The 25,806-nt window shown below is 33.2% G+C and overlaps 1 protein-coding gene and 1 pseudogene across 9 annotated transcripts in view; one reads left to right on the top strand and one right to left on the bottom strand.

The window, feature by feature from the left end:
- LOC149563230 (uncharacterized) overlaps nucleotides 1–24,374 on the bottom strand; it is a 47,175-nt gene extending 22,801 nt beyond the window's left edge. For 7 of the 9 annotated variants that reach the window (XR_016364034.1, XR_016364033.1, XR_016364036.1 and 4 more), the window contains exons 1-2: nucleotides 24,166–24,363; nucleotides 23,788–24,038 (exon numbers count right to left, since the gene is read on the bottom strand). Coding sequence is in view for 1 of the 9 variants with exons in the window: in XM_089826603.1 (XP_089682729.1) it covers nucleotides 22,351–22,995 (645 nt within the window). In the remaining 8 variants the exon portion in view is untranslated. Of the gene's footprint in view, nucleotides 1–22,288; nucleotides 23,554–23,787; nucleotides 24,039–24,165 lie in introns of those variants that run through there. The other 2 variants (XM_089826603.1, XR_016364035.1) reach the window with 2 other exon arrangements.
- Nucleotides 17,456–19,387, top strand: LOC149563232 (pentatricopeptide repeat-containing protein At1g03100, mitochondrial pseudogene; annotated as a pseudogene).
- Nucleotides 24,375–25,806: the final 1,432 nt, after the last annotated feature.

A 25,806-nucleotide genomic window follows, 5' to 3' on the forward strand; every position in this document is an offset into this window, starting at 1 on the left:
ATGAGGACAAAATACACCACTGGAAGATGTTTTATTATACAAAACTTGGAGATCTTGCCAATAACTATATGAACACTAGAAGGATTGAAGATGAAAAGAAAGCCAAAGTTGACAATATCAGAAAGCAGAGGAGGCAACAATGGATTCCAAAATCTTCTTAGAATGCAAGTCTGAGTCATGAAGCACATGTCACTCAAGAATTGGGTGACTCAAGCATTTCAGCTTGATCTCCCACAAGAATGACTAGAATTGAGACTCTGAAGCAGACATCTTACATCAATTCTAGCTAGCTAGAAAAAAGGATCCATATCAGCATTCAAGATGCAAAGGGATCACAAAGTGATTGCGAAAATTCAAGACCTTACCGAGCTAGGTCGGGTTGCAAGACCCTGCCAAGCAAGGTCAGGATACACTAAAGCATTGTGTAAACACCAAGCTATGAATGACTCTACTGAGCATTAAGGTTGAACCGAGTAGATGACAGTCTGTCACTGAATGAGCGATGTACAAAGCATTTATAGCGATTGAAAAGTGAAAATTTGTTAAAAGGAAGGAAATCAAATTCATTCTTCACCATGAATTTTCGAAGAGCTATTTGCAAAGGGTGATTTTTATGCTTCCAAGATATCTATGTGTTTGTTGTTGAAGATTTTCATGTTTTCATAAATGCTACCGAGCATGGTGTCTTCCAGCAACAAAACCAGGAAAGGATCTGAGATGTTGGTTCAAGGAGTCGATTGGAAGGCACCAGACTTCAAATTGAGTCCGACAATTATAGAAGTAATTGACCCTACTGGAGCTCAATCGCAGATTCCATCCAAGGTATTACTCATTAACGATATTCGTTCACATTTTTGTTGTTCAATACAAGAAATTGGAACCCTAGAGATGAATGAGACTCTGGAAAAGTTATGTGTGAATGGTGTGTTGAAACCCGAGCATCAACATTTGGAGACCAAGGGTTTAACACACATTCTGCATATGCCCTGAGACTTTCAAATTAAATGGATAAGGTTTATCCTCAGCTGTGTACACAATGGGCAACTATGGTTGGAGTAGCCTATTCAAATCACAAAGAAAATGATTCATCTAATCACAAGGCTCTCAATGTTGAAAAAAGAAAAGACTACCAAAACCCTAAGTTGGGTAGAACTGGAAAACAAGACTCTTGCTGAATGGGATGGAAGAGGAATGAAGATCAGCAATGTGACTAACATGGAGCTAAAATTTGGAATTCATGTGATAGCTCATAAGATCTACAACTCTAGTCATCTCAACAATGTGCCATGTGAGGCAGTTGATTTGGCTCTCAAGGTAGTAAAGAACAACCTGTCCTTCGAACTTGTTGAGTTAATGCTGAATCAGTTAAACAAGAACATGGAGAGCATCAGGAGTTCAAAGAACAATCCATGTAAGTTTGGTTAACTCTTAACTTGTTTATTCTTCTATGTGCAAAAATTCTTCCCTTCTAAAGGTTCAGTCGTATGTAGAAAAGATGTACTAGTGTTATATCAGATTAATGAATACATAACAATGATGGGTGAGAACTTTGTGAGTATCATGGACAACTATTTTGATTCATTTAAGGAAAAGATGAATAACAGATGTAGAATACCTAAGAAACTTGTAGAAGACTACAAAGATAATATTTGTTTTATGGTAGACTGTGACAAAGTGTACATTCAAACAATTAAACCTAGAGTGGTGTGGGTTAAGCCTCTAAGCTATGAGGTTAACATTGATGACAAAGGATATCATCGAGGCACTGTTGAATGAACCTATGGATCCCAAAGCCACATATTTTGGTACTTATGAAGAAGCCAAAGCAAGAATAGAACTTGAAATTAAGCTTCCTTGAGCAGTTAACAAAGGAAAGAAGAGGATAGCAAAACTGAGGCAAGCAAGTTCTACTCGCCTATTGACTGAAGGAAAAGGAGATGATGTGGAAGACGATGAAGCAGAAGAAACAAAGTCTGAAGAAGAAGAGCCTTAAGGAAGAAGGGTAAGGTTATCATTACCTGACCCACCATGTACTGCAGTATTCACAAGAAGAGCATCAAGATCAAGAAAGAAATTGAAATTAGGTGAGAAGGATGTAGAGGAAGTTATTTTCAAGAAGCCTCCACCTACATTTCAAGTAAAATTAAAGGAAATTGAAGGAGGAGCTGGAATGTAAAATTTCAAATCTCTAAGATATGAAACCAGTAGTGCAAATGAGATTTAGCAAGTTGAAGACATGATGATGACAAAATCAGCTAAATGGAAATACTCTCCTGATCAACTTGTATAGCAAATTCCCATTGAGCTTATGCAAGCAATCAAACCAAGATGGGAAAATGCTAAGAAGATTGTAAAAGATATTTTTGAAAAAATTTTGAGGCAGCTCATGCCGAGTCTTGGTGACAAAGAGGTGAAAGAATCCAAAAAGAAAAATGAGGAAAAGTTCACTCTGAAATTCAATGGCATTGAACATGTGGTGAAGACAGCTACAACTACATGGAAGAATGTTTACAAACTTCAACAACCGAGTGATTTTGTTGTTCATGTTAGTGACATGGATGATGAAGATGACAAGGAAGATAATGACAATAATGATGAAGAAGATATAGAAACAGAAGATGTAAATATGGATGAGGAGGAGGAAGAACAGGAAGCTATAGAGGAGAATCTTCCTGAAATTCAAAGTATTGAGGAAACTAACCCAGAAAATATTGCAGCAGCAGTGATGGCCTCATTTCCTCATTCACCGAGAAAAGCTTTAATGCCATCAAGCTCTGAGAAAGCTTCTATCAAGTTGGTTGTGGCACCCACTGCAACACCAAGCACCCAACCAAACTCTACACCTATTCAGCTGAGTACCATATTAACTGAAGTAATCAACACTTCATCTACCAAGTAGCAAGTGCAACCATCATTAGATTTGGCCATACAACATACTGTCAATGCAATATCTACTTTTGTTGCTAGCCCTTCTATTCCTACTGTTGTTACAATTCCAAATGTGTTAGTAACAAGTACAAGGACAGTTGAGAACAAGTCTCAACCGAGTACTAAAGTTTCAAGCAAGGAAAAGGGTAAAGAAGAAAACATTGATCTCGATAAGGATATTATCATCCCAAATTGGGATATCTCTACTCTGAATCCTGATCAAATGAACATAATGGGTGAACTGTTGCAAAAGAGAGTTAAGCAACATAAGCTTAGAGAAGAGAAAAATAGAGAAAACCAAGTCCTTGAAGATGTAAAGAACATATTTTTAGATGCACTAAGTATTGAGGTTGATAGTACACAACCTATTTTGGTCCAGTTAGTAGAAGTTGTCCAAAAATTCAACGAAGATCTGAATGGACAAGACAAGTTTCTGCAAAGAGCAGAGGAAAATTGAGAACAAGCTATTGGAACAAGTGGCACAGAAAATTGCAATAAATCAAGTAGAATTGTCTACTACTCTCAGTTCATCAAAAACCTCTACAAATAATGTAAATTCATTATTTAGAAAGTTGTGTGATACATCTATCTTCACTCAGGAAATCAAAGATAAATTATTTAAGATAGATGAAGACTTGAAGGCAAGTGCACACCAATTGTCACTTGACCCAAGCTACAGTTCTACTCACTACTCAAAGATCAGATTTTTGACTAATTTGCAAGTAGAATTAGTAAGGGATGAAACCAAGATAAGGGCCACACTTATAGACATCCAAAGCATGATTCTTCTGAACATTGATGCATTGCAGAAACACATTGCACATGTCAAAACTCTCATCCATGATAATAACTTCTCCATAGCTGATCACATGATGGAGTTATCAGCCAAAGTACAAATTGCATGTCATGCAAGCAAGGTATTACAAGAAAATTGGGACAAGACTATGGCATTGATTTTGAAGGTACATTTTGGCTTCCTGTCACATTTTGGCATGACCATCTAGCATACATCTTTGGCATTTATGTTAAAAAGGGGAAGAAGTAAAGTATAAGATGAGATATATATATACATATATATAAAACGAGGAGATATGTGTATATCTATTGAGGAGAAGTTTAATATGAGATATAATGTATGGGGGAGCAACATAATATTATACAAATCATAGTTCCAAGAATCACGGCGATTCATGCGATTCACGCGATTCGGCGATTCGATTCAAGCCAAACGATTTTTTGTGAATCGGTGAATCGAATCAGCGATAAAGGGTTTATGAAATAAGTTACTCACTAAATTTCAAGGGTTTTTTAAATTTTCCGATTCATGGCCGATTCGATTCCGATTCATGGCCGATTCACAATTTGATTCGGCCTTGCCGATTCCGATCCGATTCCGATTCTTGTTACTTTGATACAAATACATGCATAGATAATCAAAAAACATCTTTTACAAAAGCAATTTTGAAAAATCTAAAAAATAGAGTATGTTACCGAGTTGAAGATACAAGATGCAGACAAAAGAATATTTTGAACTTGAAATTTTGAACATTCAATTTTGGATTGATAAGTATTTTTGTCACTATTGCCAAAGGGGGAGATTGTTGACATTAAGGTCAAGTTTGTTTATTAGTGACTCACACTTAATCAATTGGTTAAGTTGCTACCGAGCTTATCTTTTAGATTGCAGTGTTAACCAAGTGCTACAGTTACTACCAAGCAATACAGTTGTTACCGAGTTCTACAGTTGCTACCGAGTTTCAAAATCTACATTCAGTTCACACCGAGCAATATCTAGCGTGTTGATCAGTGACAGTTGCTACCAAGCTTCACAATATTAGCCGAATTGTGCAGTGTCAACCGTGATCTCCAGTGTCTACTGAGATCCTAGTGTCAGTGATGTGAATCTAGTGTTGACCAAGACAAGGAGGGTCAAGCAAGTGATTCAATTTATAACAAAACCGTAGTGTTAGTGTTGATTGAGCCATGCAGTGTCAACCAAGTGATTCAGTTTATATGCCGAGCTTCGCATTGTTCACCAAGTCACTAGTGTTGACCGAGTTCAGACTACTTTGAAGTGATTAGTATGAACCAAGCTTCCACGTCTACCTAGAGCATGACGATGTCGAGTGTTGACAATGGTTTTCGAGTATCAGAACCTCACTAAGTTTGTCTTCAGAACCCGAGTGCCAGCAGTTGAGATGACTTTGTGATCTTATTGGAAATATATGTTTTAGTTTACTTTGATGAATTGTAATCTAGATTGGTATATATGTAATGTATTATATCACATCCAAGGAGTAAGAAAAAAATATGATGCAAATATAGAGAGAAGAAGTGTGAAGTGAAAAGGCTACAAGCAATATAAGGAGCAGCAAAGATTTATCTATCACAACAAGGTGATCATTACATTTCAAAGGAATCTCAACCAGCCAATCAGAGTTGCAAATCAAAGATCAGCCACTAGTTCATCCTAATAGGTGTATCAGTTAAATCCTTTTACAAGGTAGACTTAATAGTCTTTTTGCAAATCTCTTTACTGAGTGCATACTTATTTGTATGTTTTGTAAATCCTTTAACAAGGTGGACTTAGTAGTCCTTATTGCTCCTAATAGGGAAAATCATCAGAAGTGATCAATTGTAAGCCTTAACTAGCCAACTTTATAATACAGTACTAAAGCTTGTGGGTATCATCCCCACCCTAGTTTTACTTTCTATTTGGAGGGTTTCTGGGTCACCATATCTTGTGTCAAAGTGTTATGAATGTTTTACTACTTTCAGTCTTTCATACATGTAATTAGATCAGAATATATATGACGGATTAATTCGTGAAATAAGATTAAGTTTTATTGGTTCTTGATTCACCCTTCGCCTCTTGGTAGCCTAGCTTATTATATATTTCCAACAAGTAGTCCAACATATTGGTTAAATAGATAAATATATCACAACCAAGCAATTAACAATTAACTTCACAAATAATTAGCAATTACACACAACCAACAAGGGCAGGCTCACTAAAGACAAAACAAAGTTTTAAAAAAAAATCTAGATTCATTAAAAATGTAGTGATTTTTTTCCAATTTTTTTGTTGTTTTCGACTACAAACTATGTAGATCATGATGATCAAACGCTGAAATTTTCAAAAAAAATCATGATGTTTTCATTTTTTGAAAATTGGTCAACTGTACAGTTTGTAGGGAGGATAGTTGTGCCCCAACCAACATAAGTTGGCTTAAGCATATATTGACTAGAAGGTAGCTAACCCATTCACTTCCTTCAACTTGCTAATCAAAAGCATGTTATGTATTAAATACAATATATCAGGATACCTTGATTCTTCTATAGCCATGTAATACCCATTTTATTCTCATTTGAAGCCTACAAAAGAGGGAAGGATAAACAAGTTAGGAGCAACCCCAATCTTTGGAATCCTAAATCCCCCTACAAACTCACAATCGTTGGAGCATCCTTTGTCCAAGGACTATCTACATACCTTCTTCAAAACATATCAAACTCATATGTATTTCACAAGGTCTCTCAAGGGATGCACATGCCCAAGTTTCCCATAATCAAGGTTTCATAAGTGTTTTACTTCCATACAAACACTTAATTTACGGCATGAAACCATTTAAGTAGACTCACAAAATAGTAAACCTATGTTAAAGAACTTCCAACAAAGACATCTAGCCCTTTACTTTGATCTCCCACTAATATTAATTTCTAATTTGTGACCATTCCATAACCCTTATGATGATCTATCAATGATATCAAGGTCTTGAATGACACTACTATGTAGTATTCATAAACTAGCTTGAAGGTCCCAATGTTTGTTTTTTATCAACATTGTGGCTACAACACTAAACTACCTTGATTCACACAAAGACATAAGAATGCAACTTTCTGTTTGGAATTCACAAGTAGATTCAATAATGAAGGTTTTTTACTCAAGGGATCAATCTATATCTTGTAGTCATAAAAATCCCTTATCGCAATACTCAAATACCATTGTAGAATCGTATAACATGCCTTATTATTACACTAAGCTAATAAAGGAACTTATTCATCTATTACTACTATCATATAATTTTGCAAATGATCTATCTTTATAGGCATCTATATACATTCTCCATATCACAAGTGTCTAAGATCCAATTCTCTTATCAATTTATTGTACTTAGAGGTCAATAAACATCATGCACTCATAATATTAAAATGATGCATCAATAATGCAAACGCCGCAGTAAGCCTTATAGTAGGTCCTATTTTAATATGGTTCAACTAGATTGAGTATCATATGATATCATCCTAACAAAGCCACATAAAAAGAATTGGACCTCAAAGACATGCGAACACTGAACAACTAACATGAAGTGTGAACAATGTTTAGGCTATACTCCAAACAATTGGTTGACACTATGCTCATCATATCTTATATGTATTTTTGCTAATATCAATAGCAATAATATTCTTATCATTTTAATTTCATTTCTTTATCATGTAACCCATTATTTGTGTGGTATCTTAGTTCTCAAATTAAATAATATTTACACTAGACACTTCTAACTAAATGCTTATTGTAGTTACAAATACCCACCAAGTCATAATATTTTCTTTAGTATAATTTTAAAATATAAAGAAACTCATGCTTAAAACTTATACACTTATCCTATTTACATTAACAAAACATATAAATTATTCAAATAATTATGTCGAAAGGCATATACAATGGAAGCAACAAATCCAGTACGAGAATATGCCAAAGGAATGTGTTGTGTAAAGAAAAAATATTTGATGGCAATTGCAAATGAAATCTATTTTTAAAAACTACTTAAAAATTAAAAAAATGTTATTTGGCATTCACAAAAAAATTTAAAACCAAATTAAAACACATTATGTCATTTGGCATTCAAAATTATTAACAAAAAGAAATAAAAAATATATTGACAAATTGCATTACAAAATATTAAAATGAAAAGTCAAATTAAAATAGTAAATACCATATAGCATTCACAAAAAATTTAAAATACAAATGACAATCTCAAATATAAAATAGATAAAAATCAATATTAAAGTGATTAGGGTGTATATAGAGGGTGGGATTAGGAATTGATAGGGGAGAGGAAAAGGTGGGGAAGAGATAGAACTCTAAAACTGACTGTAATTCTAACCATAACCTAAGTCTTAACTCTAACTCTAACCCTAACCCTAACCCTAAACCCAACCTCAATCTTAAACTCTAATTGTAAACTTTATCCTAACCTTCCCTATAACCTTAACCATATACATGTACCTTAATATGAACCAATATAAACTATAATCTAAATACTAACACTAATCCTAACCCCAATCATAATTATAACCCTAACCTAAATCATAACTCTAATTGCAATTGTTAACATAATACCAATAATTTCCATATTAATAGTAATCTCACTTGATCCCTAACCCTAAACTCAACCCTACTCCTAACTGTAACTCTAATTGTAACCATTAACAATACTACTCCCAACTTTAAACCATTCATCCTAAATTGTAACCATAACTCTTCGATTGACCCTAAGTGAATTCTTAAGGTTAACTATCATACTAACCTTAATTTTAACCCTCACACTAGCCTTAACCACAACCCTAACTCTAACCTTAATCGCAATAGTAGCACTAATCATAATACTAACACTATTTGTAACTCTAAACCTTACCCTTATATAATTATAGATTAAAATTCATATAATATCCTAACATTCCCTCTAACCTTAACCATAAACCTACCACAAATATTAATCATAACCATAATGCTAACCATAGCAGTGACCTTTACTGTCATATATTTGAATATTACTATTATAAAATATCTTTCATGTCATGGCACAATTGTTACCAACTTGTGTGTGTGTGTGTTTGTGTGTGTGTGTGTGTTTGCCCGTGCGCGTATGGAGAGTAAACCTTCTCAAGAAACCTATTTTCAATAGTCCTAACTCACACAAAAAACATATTAGAATTTGATGAAAACAAGTGTCTTGAAAATGATTACTCTCAACATATTTTATATATATTAATACACACTCACTCAGACAAAAATACATATTAGAATTTGATAAGTGCCTTGAAAAGGATTACTCTCAACATATTTTATATATATTTACACACACACACACACACACACACACACATTTCTTAGTTTATATATTCTATACATATTTACACACACACTACATGCTCACACTCACACTCGCAAAAAAAAAAATATTAGAATTTGAATAAGTGCCTTGACAAGGATTACTTTCGACATATTTTATATATATTCACATAAATACACACATTTCTTAACTTATTTATTTTATATATAAAATTACACACATATACACTCACACTCAAAACATATTAAAATTTTAATAAGTGTCTTGAAAAGGATTACTCTTGACATATTTTATTAAGCCAAGAGGCTTCTACAATACAAGCAGCTTTGGTTGTAAACAGTTTGGCATTTGAAAAAAAAATTAACATTCATTTAAAAGTGTATGGTGAGTCCACTTTCATATGTCATTCAATGTAGATTTTAATAACCTATTTTTTGTTTCATGCAGGGAGAGCTATTCCTACATTTCATGCAACCAAACTTAATTGAAGAGACAACGTAACTAAAGCAATGTTGTAACTGATATTTTCTACTTTATAGTCTGCCAATCGATTCATTTATAACAAAGAAGAAAAGTTGGGTTCTTCAACTTGCAACATGCAAAGTGATGGTTGTGCTTCATTTAAATCCTTCATCATCATCGATTCTAAGCATAAGAATTTTTTGCCTTCAATTTGACTTGGTAGCAATTATTTCATTTTGATTGTTATCCACCACTATTTCTCTACAATAGACAAATTGCAATGTTGTAACTGATATTTTCTACTTTATAGTCTGCCAATCGATTCATTTATAACAAAGAAGAAAAGTTGGGTTCTTCAACTTGCAACATGCAAAGTGGTTGTGCTCCATTTAAATCCTTCATCATCATCGATTCTAAGCATAAGAATTTTTTGCCTTCAATTTGACTTGGTAGCAATTATTTCATTTTGATTGTTATCCACCACTATTTCTCTACAATAGACAAATTGGTAAGCCATCAACGCTTGATCCTTACATATAGACTAAAGCTAATGTTTCTTGTAGCAATGTTGTAATTGATATTTTCTACTTTATAGTCTGCCAATCGATTCATTTATAACAAAGAAGAAAAGTTGGGTTCTTCAACTTGCAACATGCAAAGTGATGGTTGTGCTCCATTTAAATCCTTCATCATCATCGATTCTAAGCATAAGAATTTTTTGCCTTCAATTTGACTTGGTCGCAATTGTTTCATTTTGATTGTTATCCACCACTATTTCTCTACAATAGACAAATTGGTAAGCCATCAACGCTTGATCCTTACATATAGACTAAAGCTAATGTTTCTTGTTTTTGGTCCACTTTATTCTTTACAGAGTTTTAAGTTGATATCATTTTTTTTTTAGTTCTCATAATTTTTTTAAAGATCTCCATATAGGACATTATTGCAAGGTTTGAGAAGTAATGGATCCTCTAATGAGCACTCTACAACAAGTGTTGGGGCTTGCCGATAAACTAGAGAAGCATCTTGATGCCTCAGCTTGCACATACATTCGCGACACGATAGCCATCGCCTCAACTACTATGTTTTTATTGCCAACGTGCCTAATCTTACAATATCAAGGTATTTCCTCTACAAATTCATCATTTATTTGATAGCTTTCGTGCTTAAAGATTTAAAAATTTCAAGCTACTAAAGCTTAATCTTTTGTTTGTGGACAAGTAGATTCAAAAGGAGACAATCAACAAAGAGCAAAAGAGGGAGGAAGAGCAAGATGCAAATTCATTCAGATGGAGTGCAGACTCGATAGATTCATGCACAAATTTGCTTTGTTTGATGAGTGCAATATGGAAGCCATTTATGGCAGGATGGTTTGTTTAATTATTACTATTCCAAAGCTCCCTCCTCCTGAGATGAAGAAACCCAAGATGATTGAAATTAAAATTGCATAAGTGTTATAAAACTGAATGATGTAAATTTTGCCTACTAATTTCAATCCGTCATAGTTTGGTATGTATCTGTGCTCATGTATCTAATCCAGTGTTTCATGTTTTGTTATTTATGTATTTATGCTTTTGGGGATTATATCTTTTAATGCTAAATTCCTCTTTTCAGTTGTATGAATTTCTAAAGACTGTAATATAAATGTTTTGTCATCGTAAATTTTCTCAATGCCTTCATTGTTTCCAAATATTTCTAATTGTTGATGGATTTCATAATCAAGAGAACACCAACGAACTCATTGTACAAGATTTTATTTATTTGTGGAGTATTTGCTCTCTTTGCGTTGTAATCAAAGATTTGGCATGTGGCTATGATTTTTGATGAAACAAAAGTCATAGTGCATCAACACATTTTTTAAACTTTGCCTACTTCAGTGCGAAACAACATGTCTTGCTAGATTTCATATAAATATTTCACCTTGAAATGGGAAAGATACATTATGAAAAATTATTACCTAAATTATTCGATTGTTGTGCATGATGTGTACCATAGTTTTAAAACTCTACGATAAATCGCAAAAGTCGCAATATATCACGGGATGCATTGCTAAATGAAATAAATGCAATAAAACACGGTAACGTGTTTTTGAAAAAATTGTGGCATATTTTTCAAGTTGATATCGCCATAAAATGTTAAACCCGACACTTAAATTGGGGATAAAGTCGAACACAAACTGTCAAAACCAATTTTGTTCCATGTCATCTCATTAAGAGGGAAGGATTTTATGTTAGTCATTATCACAAACTGCCATTGTCTCTCCTGCATCCATTTCCTACCTCCCACCCACATTTTCAGCTATCGTGCTCATCAGACCTGGTGTATGTATGCATTTTAGGGTTTTATATTTATGCAGAGGCTTCGTTCAGCAGCCAATTTGCACTAGTTTTAAATTTGTTCTATCCAAATATGTTTTAATTAAATCTTTCATATACCTTATATTTTGTAATTTGTAATATATTGATATATAGTAATATAAATGTAAATGTATTTTGTATTAATGTAAATGTATTTCCATCATATATTAATACAAAATAAATAAATTATCATTAGTATTTATTTATTTATTTTTTTTGAAAATGCGCCTGGTAAACTTTTTAACGTGACCGGTAGCGCTGGCGCGACACGCCCACCGGTACCACCAATGCTTTGACCTGGAGCTATGAACCAATGAGGCCACAAACGGGGGACCTCATCCCCATGAGATTTGAACCTGGATGGCAAGGATAACAACGCAACAACTTAACCATCACAACATGCCACTATTGGCAAAAGGGTTTGTGGTAAACCTAGTGACTCGAACCGGAGTTGATGCGTAGCATCGGGATCATTAGCCTAACACTACGCCTCACGACTCGCCTTCACACCAACTCGGCTACTCACTCACCCTTATTATCATTAGTATTTGATTCATCAAATAAATTTAAATTTTATGTAGATGACAAATGTATTTAGTATTTACTAATTATATGTAAATAAAATATAAATTAAAAAAAAATTGATTGATTTAAGATAAAATAAAATACTAATAATGAATTTAACTCAAAACCTTCATTAATAGATGACGAAAATCTCAATTAATATATGTTCTACAAATTTGGTGTTATATGTTTGTGGTTTCTAAGAATATTTTTAGAAATTATATATTTTCAAATGTTCGATAAAAGTGCCGATTTTGCCAATTTTTTCACTGAATTTTTGTCGATTCTAAGTTTTTCAAAAAAATTGGGCCACTCGAAATATTGCCAATACCGATTTTTTAAACTATGATGTGTACAATACTTTATTCTGATATTTTTGAAGGAGAAAGATGGATACAGGGATGGCTATTATGCAGTTGGCTGATTGTTTGAGTCCTTATTAAAGATTAATATGGGGTTTTCTATCAGCCTGTAAAATCAACATTTAAGTCTCCATGAAGAAGAAAATAGATTTAAAAAATGAAATGGCCATTAAAGTTCCCTCAAGTTATGTTAGATTTCAGAAAATGATTCGTCTCAACTCATAATTTTCAAATTACTTCTTTGCATTATTGGAAATTGTTAGATTTATACCCCTTGGATTGAATTTATGCCATGATTTTTCCAAATTTAAATTTAAATGTACAATCAGACCTGAATTTGCATCAATTGACAAGCATTTGTTGTATTGCTTTCCATTAAATCAAAATTTCCATACAGGAATAATGGTCTACTTTTTTAATATATTGTATAATTCATACAAAAATTAATTATAAATAGTTTTTAATTGATAAAGTTTAGTAAGCTCTAAATTTAAACAAATCCAATTTAAGTAAGAAACCTTGACATATCAAATTTGATTTAAAAACTTACTAAATTTTATATATTTTATATTGTAAACACAAGTAATTAATTTTTTCCTAATTACAATCTCAAATTTTCTTTATTTTTTGAATTTGTTCCATAATATAGTTTAGCTTTTATTTTTTAAACTTGTTAAATACAAATTATCATTTTTAATATTCGGTTAGTTTCTATTTAATAAATACAATATTATAAGTAATCTTAGATTTCTTTCCATCCTATTATACCTCATTTTTAGTCTTGCAATTTCATTAAGCTAAAAATGATTTTAAAAATATAGATATGCTATTAAAAAATTGAGAGAAAAACTTATATATAATTTAATTTCATTAATCTGAATTTTTTTAATTAAATATAAGTTATATTTGATGTGGTTGATTTTATAGTTGAGCAAATAAAAAAGGGACCAAAGTTGAAAAAAAAAAAGAACTAATATGTCATGTTTATTATTGAAAATTTGTATTGAAAAAATATAATGAATTTATATTTCATAAAAATTAGGAAAAAAATTATACTGTGACATTTGATAGGAAAAAATGTTAAAACTTTTTTAATATATATTGTTTTAGATTATAAGAGAAATGAGTTTCAATATGTCTAGGCTAAAATAATAATATGTTCATTCAATCTCTATCTTTGTAAAAATTATATTATACTATATTTATTTTAGAGAGAGAGAGAGAGAGAGAGAGATTAAAAGATAAAGAGATGCGAGCGAGGGGGGGAAGTTATAGAGAGTAAATATCGAGAATATATAGTGAGAGAAAGGGAGAGAGTGAAACAAAATATAATAGGGTGAAGAGAGACGTAAGAGAGACAGAGAGTAAGAGAAGAGGGAGAGGGTGAGAGACGTGAGAGAGGTGGAGAGAGTAAGAGAAGAGGGAAAGGGTGAGAGACATCTGGCAGAGATAAATTGTAATTAGGTGGAGGAGATGGGAAGAGAGTGAAAGAGAATAATTAGTGGAGAGAGAGTGAAAGAGAATAATTTGTGAAAGACAAAGAAAAAGAGAGACATGGTGTAGAGATAAATAATAATTAAGTGGACGAGATGGTGAAAGGGGTTGGGAGATAGGAGAAAGAGAGAAGAGGGGGGAGATATTAGGTAGAAAGAGAAAACATACAGGAGGAAGCTATGAGTCAGAGAGAAAGAAAGAAATAATGTGTGTGTGTGCGCGCACACGCGTGTGTGTGAGAGAGAGATCAAACATACAAACCTTTCTTTCCCTACCCATAATACCAAGAATGGTGTAATAAGGGGAAGCAATAGTTAGAGGGGGAGGGGTATGGAAGAAAGGTCAAAGGGGGATTGAGGGTTGGATGGGGTAAATATGTAAATAAAGAGGATAATTAGGGCCCATGATAGATGGCGAAGATGATGAGAAGAGAAAGAGTAGAGTAGAGAGAAAGAGAGAGAGAGAGAGAGAGAGAGAGAGAGAGAGAGAGAGAGAGAGAGATGTAAATATAACATGGTACGTGTGAGAGAGTGATACAAGGGGATGAGAGTGAGATACGAGGTAGACATAAAGTGAGAGGATGAGAGATAAATAGACATAAGAAATAATAAATAGATGAAACATTATAAAAATTAAAGCCTTGATAAATCTTGACTTCCCTATAGATATTATATAGAATATACATAACTATCGACTTCCACTTCAAATATTGCTCTATTTCAAATTATAATATGACCTTAATGATAAAACTTATACTAATGAAAACTAAAACTTTAATATCAAACCTAAATTTAGTTCTAATTACTTAAATCACGACATATATTTGGATTGTATTAATTATCATATATGTGGAAACACAATATAGTCAATTAACTATAAGAAAATGATAATAATAATAATAATATTATCTTTCATTCTTTCTTGCGAGTACTACTACTACTATATATATATATATATATATAAGATGAGAGATATCCTTCTCGAAGCACCTATTTTCATAAATTATCTCCATGCAATAGGCACCTCAAAAAAATATCTCTTATATATATAAGCTAGTATATATTCACCCACACTTCTTAATTTATAAAATCCTTTCTAATTTCAACTTCTTAATCCACCAAATAATCCATATAATTTTTCCCTGAAACAATGACTCCCAAGTGTCAAATTTGCATTCATAAGGACGAATAAAAAATATATGTGTGACATTTAACATCCGCACCTTTTAACTGTCACAAGCATACACTTGCGAGATCATAAGGGTTGGAAACTTAGTTGTTATCCGATCACTTCCTAGACACAAAATGTAAGTGAGACACGGAGGTGTTTATATTTATATTTAGCTGATAGGCTTTCCCTATGAGATTGCCTGCAATCGGAATTTGTCTCACACTTGAAAACTATTGTCCATAAATGGTTTCAAACGGTTTCGACAACTTTGAATGGCTTGTTTTTAGACGATTTCAGACAACATTGAATGGCTAGAGTGTGTTGGAAAGATTTGATCATATCAATTACAATCTGCACCTTACACGTTTTTTTATTTATGAAACGCACTCATGGTTTGGGAGTTGAGGCTCAAAAGGTTGTAGCATGAATCATACTACTTGTCAGAATAGAGTTGTCTTACACGCATATATATCACGAAAGTGCAAAAAATCACTGCCCCTGCCAATGTCACGGCTTTGTGGTTTACTTAGAAAAATGTAGTCATTTGTGCCTACGTGCATGTATGGAAATAGGGTGTTCAGTATTGGACTGGAAGTCTTCAATTCAGAAGGGATGTCTTACACCGTTGGTAAGGTATGCAATTTCTAGCTCACGAGTTTGATTTCCTTCCCCTCCACTCCTTAAAATCCTTGTGATACAAGGATTAGTTTTGGTTTTAGGGTTTATAGCAAATTGCATTGATTTTTTGCAGTATTCAGTTTGTGTGATCAATTTTGTTGTCTTGGATTGAAATTGCACAGTGGTGCCAAATAGGCTCAACAAGAGTAGTGTGAGGATTTATTTTGAGCTGTTGGTTGTTTCACAGTTAGTCAGATTTGTTTACATTTTGGAATTCAGCTGTAAAATTAACGCTTTTGATTTTGTCTGCGAGTTCTTCTATATTTTAGTTTTTACTAAACTAGGGTTTTGGATCAATGGTTTCATTGTTTCAATTTTCCATAGAGTTTGATGTTTTATTATTTGTGCTTTGTGCTGAGGTGTTTTTGTAAACATGAATTTGTGGCGAAGTCAAAAGCTGATTTATTTTTTGATTTTAAGATCCAATTGGTTCCTATGGCAGATGGGTCATGACATCCTACTCTTGGTTAGACAGATTGATGTTGCTAAGGGCTAGTCAAGGTTTTCTGTGTTTACAAGAAATGGGGCTTCCATGGGGGATCGATAGGTCATAATCCCAAGATAAATGTTTAGTGTTGAATGAAATTGGGTTTTGCAAGTCCACAATTTCTTCGATTGGGAAGCCAAATACAAGACTCGAGTGACTTTGACCTGAAAGGGAATATAATCTGGATGGTTATCATGCAAAGGGTATTCACATGGAATGTGGCTTTCATAGGAGATAAATAGGGCTATTATCCCCAGAAACATTTTGTTTTGACATCTCTTGCTCTCTTCATCCTGATGATGGATCACTTGGTGTGATTCAAAACGTTGATGCTAAAAAAATCTTTACACAATCGAATCCAAAAATATTTCAATTATGCTATGGATTGTGGAAATTTGATCTCTTTAACATTTTGTGTATTGAAATTTGACAAATTAGTGTATTCAACTCTAGCTTCAACTTACTAGGTGCAAGTTGGCTAACTTCAATTGGGGTGCCAAGTTTAAGTGTGGATTGACTTTGATTTGTCATCAAGTCTCATCTTGATGGTTACCATGCAAAGGGAGTGACAGGACTATACTGACAGAAGGCAAAATAAATTTCCTTTGCATCCTTTTGTACCTTGGTAAAAGTGAATATTTCCTCTATCTTGTGAGATTTGTGATCATGAATTTCTCTGAGCATGTTGCAAAGATACAAGATCAAGTTGTCAGAGCACTACAGCTAATTGTTTAGTTTATGGGCATTGAATGGGCAAATACTGGGTCTTTGAATCTTGATGCTTAGCATTTCTTCTCAGTTACTACCTATGGGCTATCATTTGCCAAATATGATTTTCCTAGTTAAATAGAATTGCAATGAGTGAGCTTAATGAGAAGGTTAATTTAATCTTTATGTTTTTGGGAACATAGGTGGTAAAGGACTGTCAAGGCATCCAATGCATTGTGAGAATTGAGAAGTAGCCACCTTTATAAGTACAAGATGTAATTCACGTGAGTTTAAGTTTAATTCACGCAATGGGCATGAGAACGTATTGAATTGTCATAGGTGCCATGCATGAAGGCATCTATCTGTTAAGGGATTGGGAAATTTAGGCTGGCTTTCCATTTTTAACCTTTTGTTTTTCCGGATTTGTCTCTTTGTTTGTTTATCCCTTTCATTATTTAGAAAGCTGGAAGTCTCCAAATTTAATGCCCTTGTTCATTAAAATTAAGCCTGTAAATACATTCGGTATATTCATTTATCCTCTTCTTTTGAAATTTTTTAACTTTGGTGATCTTGATGCTATCTCTGATGTTATACTAGGAATGTTAAAATGTGCAAAGGTAGCTCGGAGCTCTCTAGCTGCAGCCAAATCAGTATTGTCAACTATAGAGATGAATCCACATAGGTCTAGTACAGAGCTAAATAATGCACCTCATGTTCAACATAAGCTACAAGAAACAGCCTCCATTATGATTGACAAGACTCCTAAACAGTTAGGAGGATCTTCAGAATCTAGAAAAATACAGAGTGATCTCATGTTCAGGGCTGGGGCTAAGAATTCGCTTATGCAATCCACAATAGAAGCTAATTTTGGAGAGCTTGTTAGCCTAGAAAATCGTACACTTATTCCAAATGAGAAAGCCTATGCAAAACTCGTGAAAGGCTACTTGGAAGTGGACAAGGTTTCTGATTTGGCTGATTTTCTTATCGAAGTACATTGGGAGGAAGGCTCTGTTTCCACAGAAAATTCTCCTAGTGCTCAAGTGATTGATGCTTGTATTGCATTGGGTTGGATAGACAAGGCACATGATATTCTTGATGAAGTATAGCAGCTAAGGTTTGAGTAGGAGCTGGAGTTTATTCTTCACTTCTGAAAGCTTACTGCAAAGCACGACGACCTACAGAGGTTGCGATACTTCTCAAGGAAGTTAGGAAGGTAGGACTTCAGCTTGATGCCAGCTACTATGATGATCTAATTGAGTTACGTGTGTCAGACAGGGACCTGCATGGTGCTCTAGATCTCTTCATAGAGATGAAAGACACTAAGATTGCATCATCAACAGATAACTACCAGTCCCTGACAGAATTTACAAATCAAAGTAAGTGAGATTTGAGGGTTTGTTTGTTGGAGGAAGTAAAAGATGATCAAGCAGATGTTGTTGGTGTGGGTAATTAGAATTTTGTCATAGACTTCTTCTGCAAGAAACAGCTAATGCATGATGCAGAGAAGGCTTTAAAGAAGATGAAAAAGCTAGGCTATCAACCTAATTCACAGACTTTTTTTTCCTTTGGTACAAGGTTATTATCTGCAAGAGGCAAGTATGAAGAGATAATAATCCTGTGGCGGATGTGAAGAAGATGGCATCGAAAGTTTTAAATACTAGAGTAAAGCCCTTACATTTTGATCAAGAACTTCTTGACAATATTTTGTATGTGTTTGTTAGAGGGGGCTTTTTCGGAAAAGCCCTCCAAGTGATTTCTATTATGGAGTGGGAGAATATGTTTAGAGACAAAGTCAAATACAAACGGGTTTATTTGAAGTATCATAGAAACCTTGCTACAAAATGAAAACTCACAAAGTACAAACTGAAGTGCAATTTACAAAAAGAGAACAGGCGACGGCTTATAAAAGGTGGGCAGGCTTAGATTAGAATTCTTCATATATTGGTCAAGAAGTGTGATGGGAAAGGCTTCCATGTTGAGGCTCCACATGCACTACTCCTATTACTAGTAGGCTTTGCGTAGATTATGCAAGGTTCCCAAATACTATTGTCAATTGAATCAAGGTGCTTAGTGAGAGGTGGGGGGTGTCATTGAAAGGAATAAAGGCATCCAACCCGTTAATGAAATTTGTGCTAATGACATTTGTGCAATGAAATGTGTGATCACTTTGTAATTACAACCTTTCAAGAGTGACATATGACAATTATGGTTCCTTAAAAATCAATGCATAAGAAAAAGAAAAGAAAATTCATTCTAAATAAATAGATACAAGCCACTAATGTGACTAAAACCCCAAATTTGAAGTACACCAATAATGAGCAATACCTGGAAACAAAATCCATGAAAGCTTTACTACCATTCATTACAATAAACTAATATTGGAAAAGAAAACTATTATTTCCAACTCAATGGATGCACAATATAATTTGAGTAATTGGAATTAAAATAGTGAACATACAAATTAAAATCAAGTGAATACCCTTCATGAACAAAATTTCTAATAAAATATCCATTTCTTCCAACTCAACACTAGCAGATATAGAAAAATATTAATAAATAAATAAATAGTTTTTTTAACACATTTTGTTTTAGTAGCAGTGGTTGAGAAAATCAATGCTTATTTTGGCATAGGCAATAAGGATGTTAGAAAATTTTGATGTACATTTTGTGATCACATTTTTCTTTAAATTTTCCATAACTTTTCTAACTAATCCAAATCCAAATTGTGCATATCTGGAGGTCATTGCAGACCACATTTCTTTGAACCATCATGCTAAACTATTCATGTACCTTGTCTATACTTCCACAATTTGGGTTCATGTTTGGAAGGGAGTTGTAGCTACATCTCAAAAACTCATGTGTCTGAAAAACACCTCTACCTATTATGCTTGGATGGACGCAATATCCTTTCTCTAAATTCACATACATAATATAAAGCAGAGTTGGGCCCAAATAATGTTTTTTGTCTAAAATTGTGTGTCACGTTTAGGTTGTTTGAATCATGTCAAAGAGTAGAGGCATTTGGATCATATATGACAACGCATGAGTTCCAATTGGGAAGGTTTTTGGATCATATAAACAACTCAATTTTGCAAGTCTTAGTAAGATACATGTTTTGGTTTTTGGTTTATAAATAGAAGCTTTGATATCTGAAAAGGCGCATAGTTCTTCTACCTCAAATTTAAGTTCTCAAATATACAAAATATTAGATGATTTCACATGTCCTCATGTTAGAAAGGCATCTTGAGACATTTGAAGGGAAGTAAAGGAGAGCCCATTGCTTGGATGTTAACAATGATAAATATATTTATTGTATTTGATCTCTCTTTAGATTTCTGAAGAATATAATCATTTTTCATTTTTAGGTAAATTTAAGTCTTAATATATTTCTCCCAAGGGAAGTGTAAGACTTCAACATTGTACTTACATGACAATCCAATTATCTTGCATACTCTATTTTGGGCAGTATAAATTTAATTATTGTAGCAATTGAATGTTATTTATTTTTTCAAAGTATAATTTGTATATGCTTGACTATATGTATAGAAAATCAACTTGGAATTCTAGAAAATTAGAATAATATATTATTATAATTAGAATTGATAAGTAACAATAAAATTCTCAATTGATGGTGCTAATTCTTGTTATTTTAATTAAAGAAGTTTATTATTAATTATAGATTTATTTTAAATAATAAATGTAGAATTATTAGTATATAAATATACATTTACATTAAAAATAATATTTAAGCTATATACTAGTATATTCATATAGTATAATAGAGAGTAGTTAGATAATTTAAAGATAAATATTATAATCTTTTACTTTGAGATATATTAAAAATATGTTTTATTTTTATGCTTTGTAATGGCTTGGTGTTATTAAGAAATGAATTGATCTCCTTTAATGAATTACTTGGTGACCAAGACTATTTTTAAATGGATAGAGATATACTTTAAGGTATTGCTAAAATATGTATTTTGGTACCCTTTTTTGTAAATCATCATATGCTATTTACACATCATAATATAGTTTTTAATACCTAAAACATCATCATCATCTCTCACACACACACACACTAAGGGTGTGTGTGTGTGTGTGTGTGTGTGTGTGTGTGTGTTTCTCAATGGAAATTATGTTAAATCAATTTCAAAGAAGCTTAGAGATGGAGGGAAACTTAGTGATACAGTGTGGTTTCCTATAATTGAATATAAGATAAATTATGTTAAATCAATTTCAAAGAAGCTCAGAGATGGAGGGAAACTTAGTGATATAGTGTGGTTTCCTATAATTGAATATAAGATATTTCCCTACTTTTATGTGGATGTAATCTTTAGTGGTAAAACACATAAATATTTGTAATATAAATTATTTAAGAGTGAAACACATAATTGACTATATTACTTCTATATTTTGATTGTCTTTGTTTTCTTATTGTTGTTATGTGTAAATTAAATATTAATCTATTTCTTAAATTAAACGACTATTACCAAAGCAATGAGAAGTTGTGGGAACATTGCGGAGAAATTGAGAAAAGATAGAGAAGAGGACATATAGACATGAAAATGCACAATACTAGACTACATATTTTTGTTAAAGATGCTCTAAATTAGGATCTATGAAGTATGCACTTCATTTTCCATTTGTATAGTCATGAGAATTATCATCCTTCCCTCGATGGAAGAAAGTCATGGCATGGTTTGATAGTGTTGCAATCATGGCAGTATTTGGACTTTATATGAGTCATTCATTTGTCATTTACTTTAAACCCTACATGGATTCCTATATCTATGCATTTATTCTTGTGGTTGCTATAAGTGTAATCAACAATTTAACCTTCTTTAATCCCAATACCAAATAACCTCTACTATAGTTTATCTTCTTTAAATTTACATCTCTTTGATTTGTCTTTTCTATAAAGAACTATCAGCATACCTCTTGCACTTCTTTCTGCAAAAAGAGGGGTAAAAATTTATTAAGACAGAAAGGAATACAACAAGGAGAGCTCAACAAGGAGCTCGATCCTGAGCAACAAGATCATCAAATTTTTGCACCATCTCAAAGGACAGTTGCCTCGTATCCCTAATATTCCAACACGGATCATGACTAGATGCCCATTTGGCTAAACAATCAGTAGTTCTATTCCATTCACGAGGAATATACGTGAACCTAATGAATTGAAAAGAGGAAGAGAAGAAAAGAATCTGCTTAACAACAGTGGCCAGCTGCCAACTAACATCCTCAAGCTCTTGCGAAGAAAGCATGTTCACCACCACCTGGGAATCAGACTCACAGATAATCTTACTCCATCCCCGCAAGCAACACTGTTCCACAGCATATAAAATAGCTTGAGCTTCCATGAGATTGTTAGTATAATCACCCTTATGAACTGAGAAGAAAAATTTAACATCCCTAGAACTACAACGAGCCACTCCGCCAATACCAGCCGGACCAGGATTCTCACGGGAAGAACCATCAGTGTTAATTTTCAGAACTCCACAGGGAGGAGGAGTCCAGTGCCCATCCCGGTTAACCCGACCCTTCCTCTGATGGTGAAGCTGCCTGGACATAGAAGGAAACCTATGAGCTGCAGCCCCATCCTGCAGATGAAAATTGAGGCGATTACAGATAGCAAGATCAACCGGATCCATACCCCCATCAAGCTCACACTTCACAAGAATAGTTTCCTGAAGAGAATGTGATATTTTCCACCAAAGATGCAAAACACCAAGCCGAACATCTTGGAATATGCGACGATTCCTCTCCAACTAGATATGCGAAAGCATGAAAGATGGGCCAGCAATCCAAGCAACATGGAGAAAAGAAGACTTGGAGGGAGCAGTACCCAAGCGGGCCCAGAACTCAGGGAAAGAGGAAGCATGCCGACAAGAGCAACCCCAAGCGCTCCACCAAAAGTGCCATATCTGAGTAGAATAGGAGCAATGGAAGAACAGATGGGAGACAGACTCCTCTCCATTACCACACAAAACACAATAAGAGGGGGCCCTGAAATCCACGTTTACAAAGATTATCCCAGGTAAGACAACGGTTGTGAGCCACTAGCCACATGAAAAAATTGCACTTGGACCAAGAAACTTCATTCCAAACTTGCTTCCACCAAGGGACCCCAAATAATTGTCTAGTTATCTCCTGATACCCAGCAGAGACATGATATTTACCAGACAAGGTACCGCCCCAAACCAAAACATCTGGACCAAGCAAAGAAGAACACTCTCTAAGATACAATGATGATTACAAAATAGAACTTAGGCACTCTAAAACATTTCCTACAACTTGATAGCAAGTCTAAATTGTCGTGCTATCTTTATTCAGATTATTAATAATTGTGATATTTCCATGAAAACCACAAAGTAATAAAATAACAAGATTTTAATAATCTACGATTTCCAGTCATTTGAAATTCAACAATTCGAGCCCCGTACCTCCCTGTCGAAGAGTCCATAATTAGCAGTGAAATTGGCTGAAAAGGTCCGGCAGTAGAATTTTTGGCTCAATGTAAACCCTCGTTTTAGTACGGAAACATAAGAAACCCTACGAATGCATCACGATATCCACCCCCAAAAGCTCTCAAATCTGGTCAATCTTCACATGGATCTGAAACATTTCATCCTGAATGTCTCAAACAGGGGCAACGGAGCTTCTCCTTCTTCAACACGCCTCTCCCTTTCCTTTTCTAAAATTTCAAACCAAAAACCAGTAATTGTTTTAATAAATATTGAAAACTGTTGAAGATCCTGATCAATCTATATGCAAGAAAAATCGTATCTTGGACAATCAAGTTATATCCTGGCAAAACTCACCTTTAAATGACTACTTCCTTTTTAAAATATCAATAGACTTGCCCAGAATGCATAGCCCATAAATCTTTGAAGCTCAGGAGGTCGCTGTGATGTCCATGTCACTCAGCCTGCTCCATGAAAAATACACTTCATCGTGCCCGTCATGTTGTTCATGCTCTGCGTTGGGTATTATTTTTCTCCCACACTCTATCGCTACAATTGAAAATTTTAGTATTATATTAAAATAATGATATTATTATATTGAATTGGATTTTAAAAAGTACCTCTTAACTTCAACTTAGGAACAACATTTGTATTTCAAATATTTGAAGTGGTTGTGGAGTAAGTCTTTAATATTATATGGTATTAAATTTAAATTATAATATTATTAAATAATTTAATGAATTTAAGTGAAAAATAAAAAATTGTTATTAAGTAAATTATTTAAATTTTTTTTTAGAGTGTATTGTTTTTTGAATTCTTGAATAGAATTATAGATTAAAAATTTTTTTTTTTTTTTCCTAATAATATATTAGCCTAACTTAAAAAATAAAAATAAGAAATACACATATATGAATTGATTTAAGTAATAAAAAGAAAATAAAAAGGAGGGAGAAATGAATATTACAAGATAGTGGAAATTGAAAAATTGAAGAAAACAATTAAAAATCTAAGATAGCTTATTTTTGAAAATTGAATAAAGTAATAATTAAGAAAATGTTGTCATTACAATTATTTTTATTTCCTCTTCTTTTCAATCAAATTGTTAATATCAATTTTTCCATTTTAAATATAATTTTTACTTAAATATAAAATTACCTATCATTTAGGCAAGAGCCTAAAACACAACGGTAAATTGTGAGTCTCTTATCAAAGAGGGCTTGGGTTCAAATCTACTCACGCTTAACAAATAATAATAATAAACATAATAATCAATCTTGACTTCGGCCTCTTACTGATCAAAAAAAAAAATTCTCTATCTTTTAAAAATTTAATTTTTATTTAAAAAAGGAATTAGATTCTTAAATATAGGCATTCTTAACATTTTATATTTTATATTTTATATTTTATATTTTATATAAATATTTATATATCCTTTTATTATTACTTAAACCTTAAACAATAGTTAATTATCTTTTATTATTAAAATATTTTGTGATTATTAAATTACATTAGATTTAACTCATTATTTTTTTATTTTATTTTATTTTCTTGAAATTATATATATATATATATATATATATATATATATATAGACACACACACACACACACAATATTTTACAATTGAATACATAAATCTAAATGTTGTTCCTAAGTTGAAGTTAAAAAGTTTACCCGGAACATTAAAAGAGTAAAAAAAAACTTAAAGGGTGAGTGAGTAGCCGAGTTGGTGTGAAGGCGAGTCGTGAGGCGTAGTGTTAGGCTAATGATCCCGATGCTACGCATCAACTCCGGTTCGAGTCACACTAGGTTTACCACAAACCCTTTAGCCAATAGTGGCATGTTGTGATGGTTAAGTTGTTGCGTTGTTATCATTGCCATCAAGGTTCAAATCTCATGGGGATGAGGTCCCCCGTTTGTGGCCTCACTGGTTCATAGCTCCAGGTCAAAGCGTTTACCCCTCTTTAAAAAAAAAAAAAGGTAACTTTTTTTTTAATCG

The sequence above is a fragment of the Cupressus sempervirens genome, chromosome 4, assembly GCF_028749045.1.
Source record: "Cupressus sempervirens isolate cs-2001-9-10 chromosome 4, ASM2874904v1, whole genome shotgun sequence".
In the NCBI taxonomy this organism is placed as follows: Eukaryota; Viridiplantae; Streptophyta; class Pinopsida; order Cupressales; family Cupressaceae; genus Cupressus; species Cupressus sempervirens.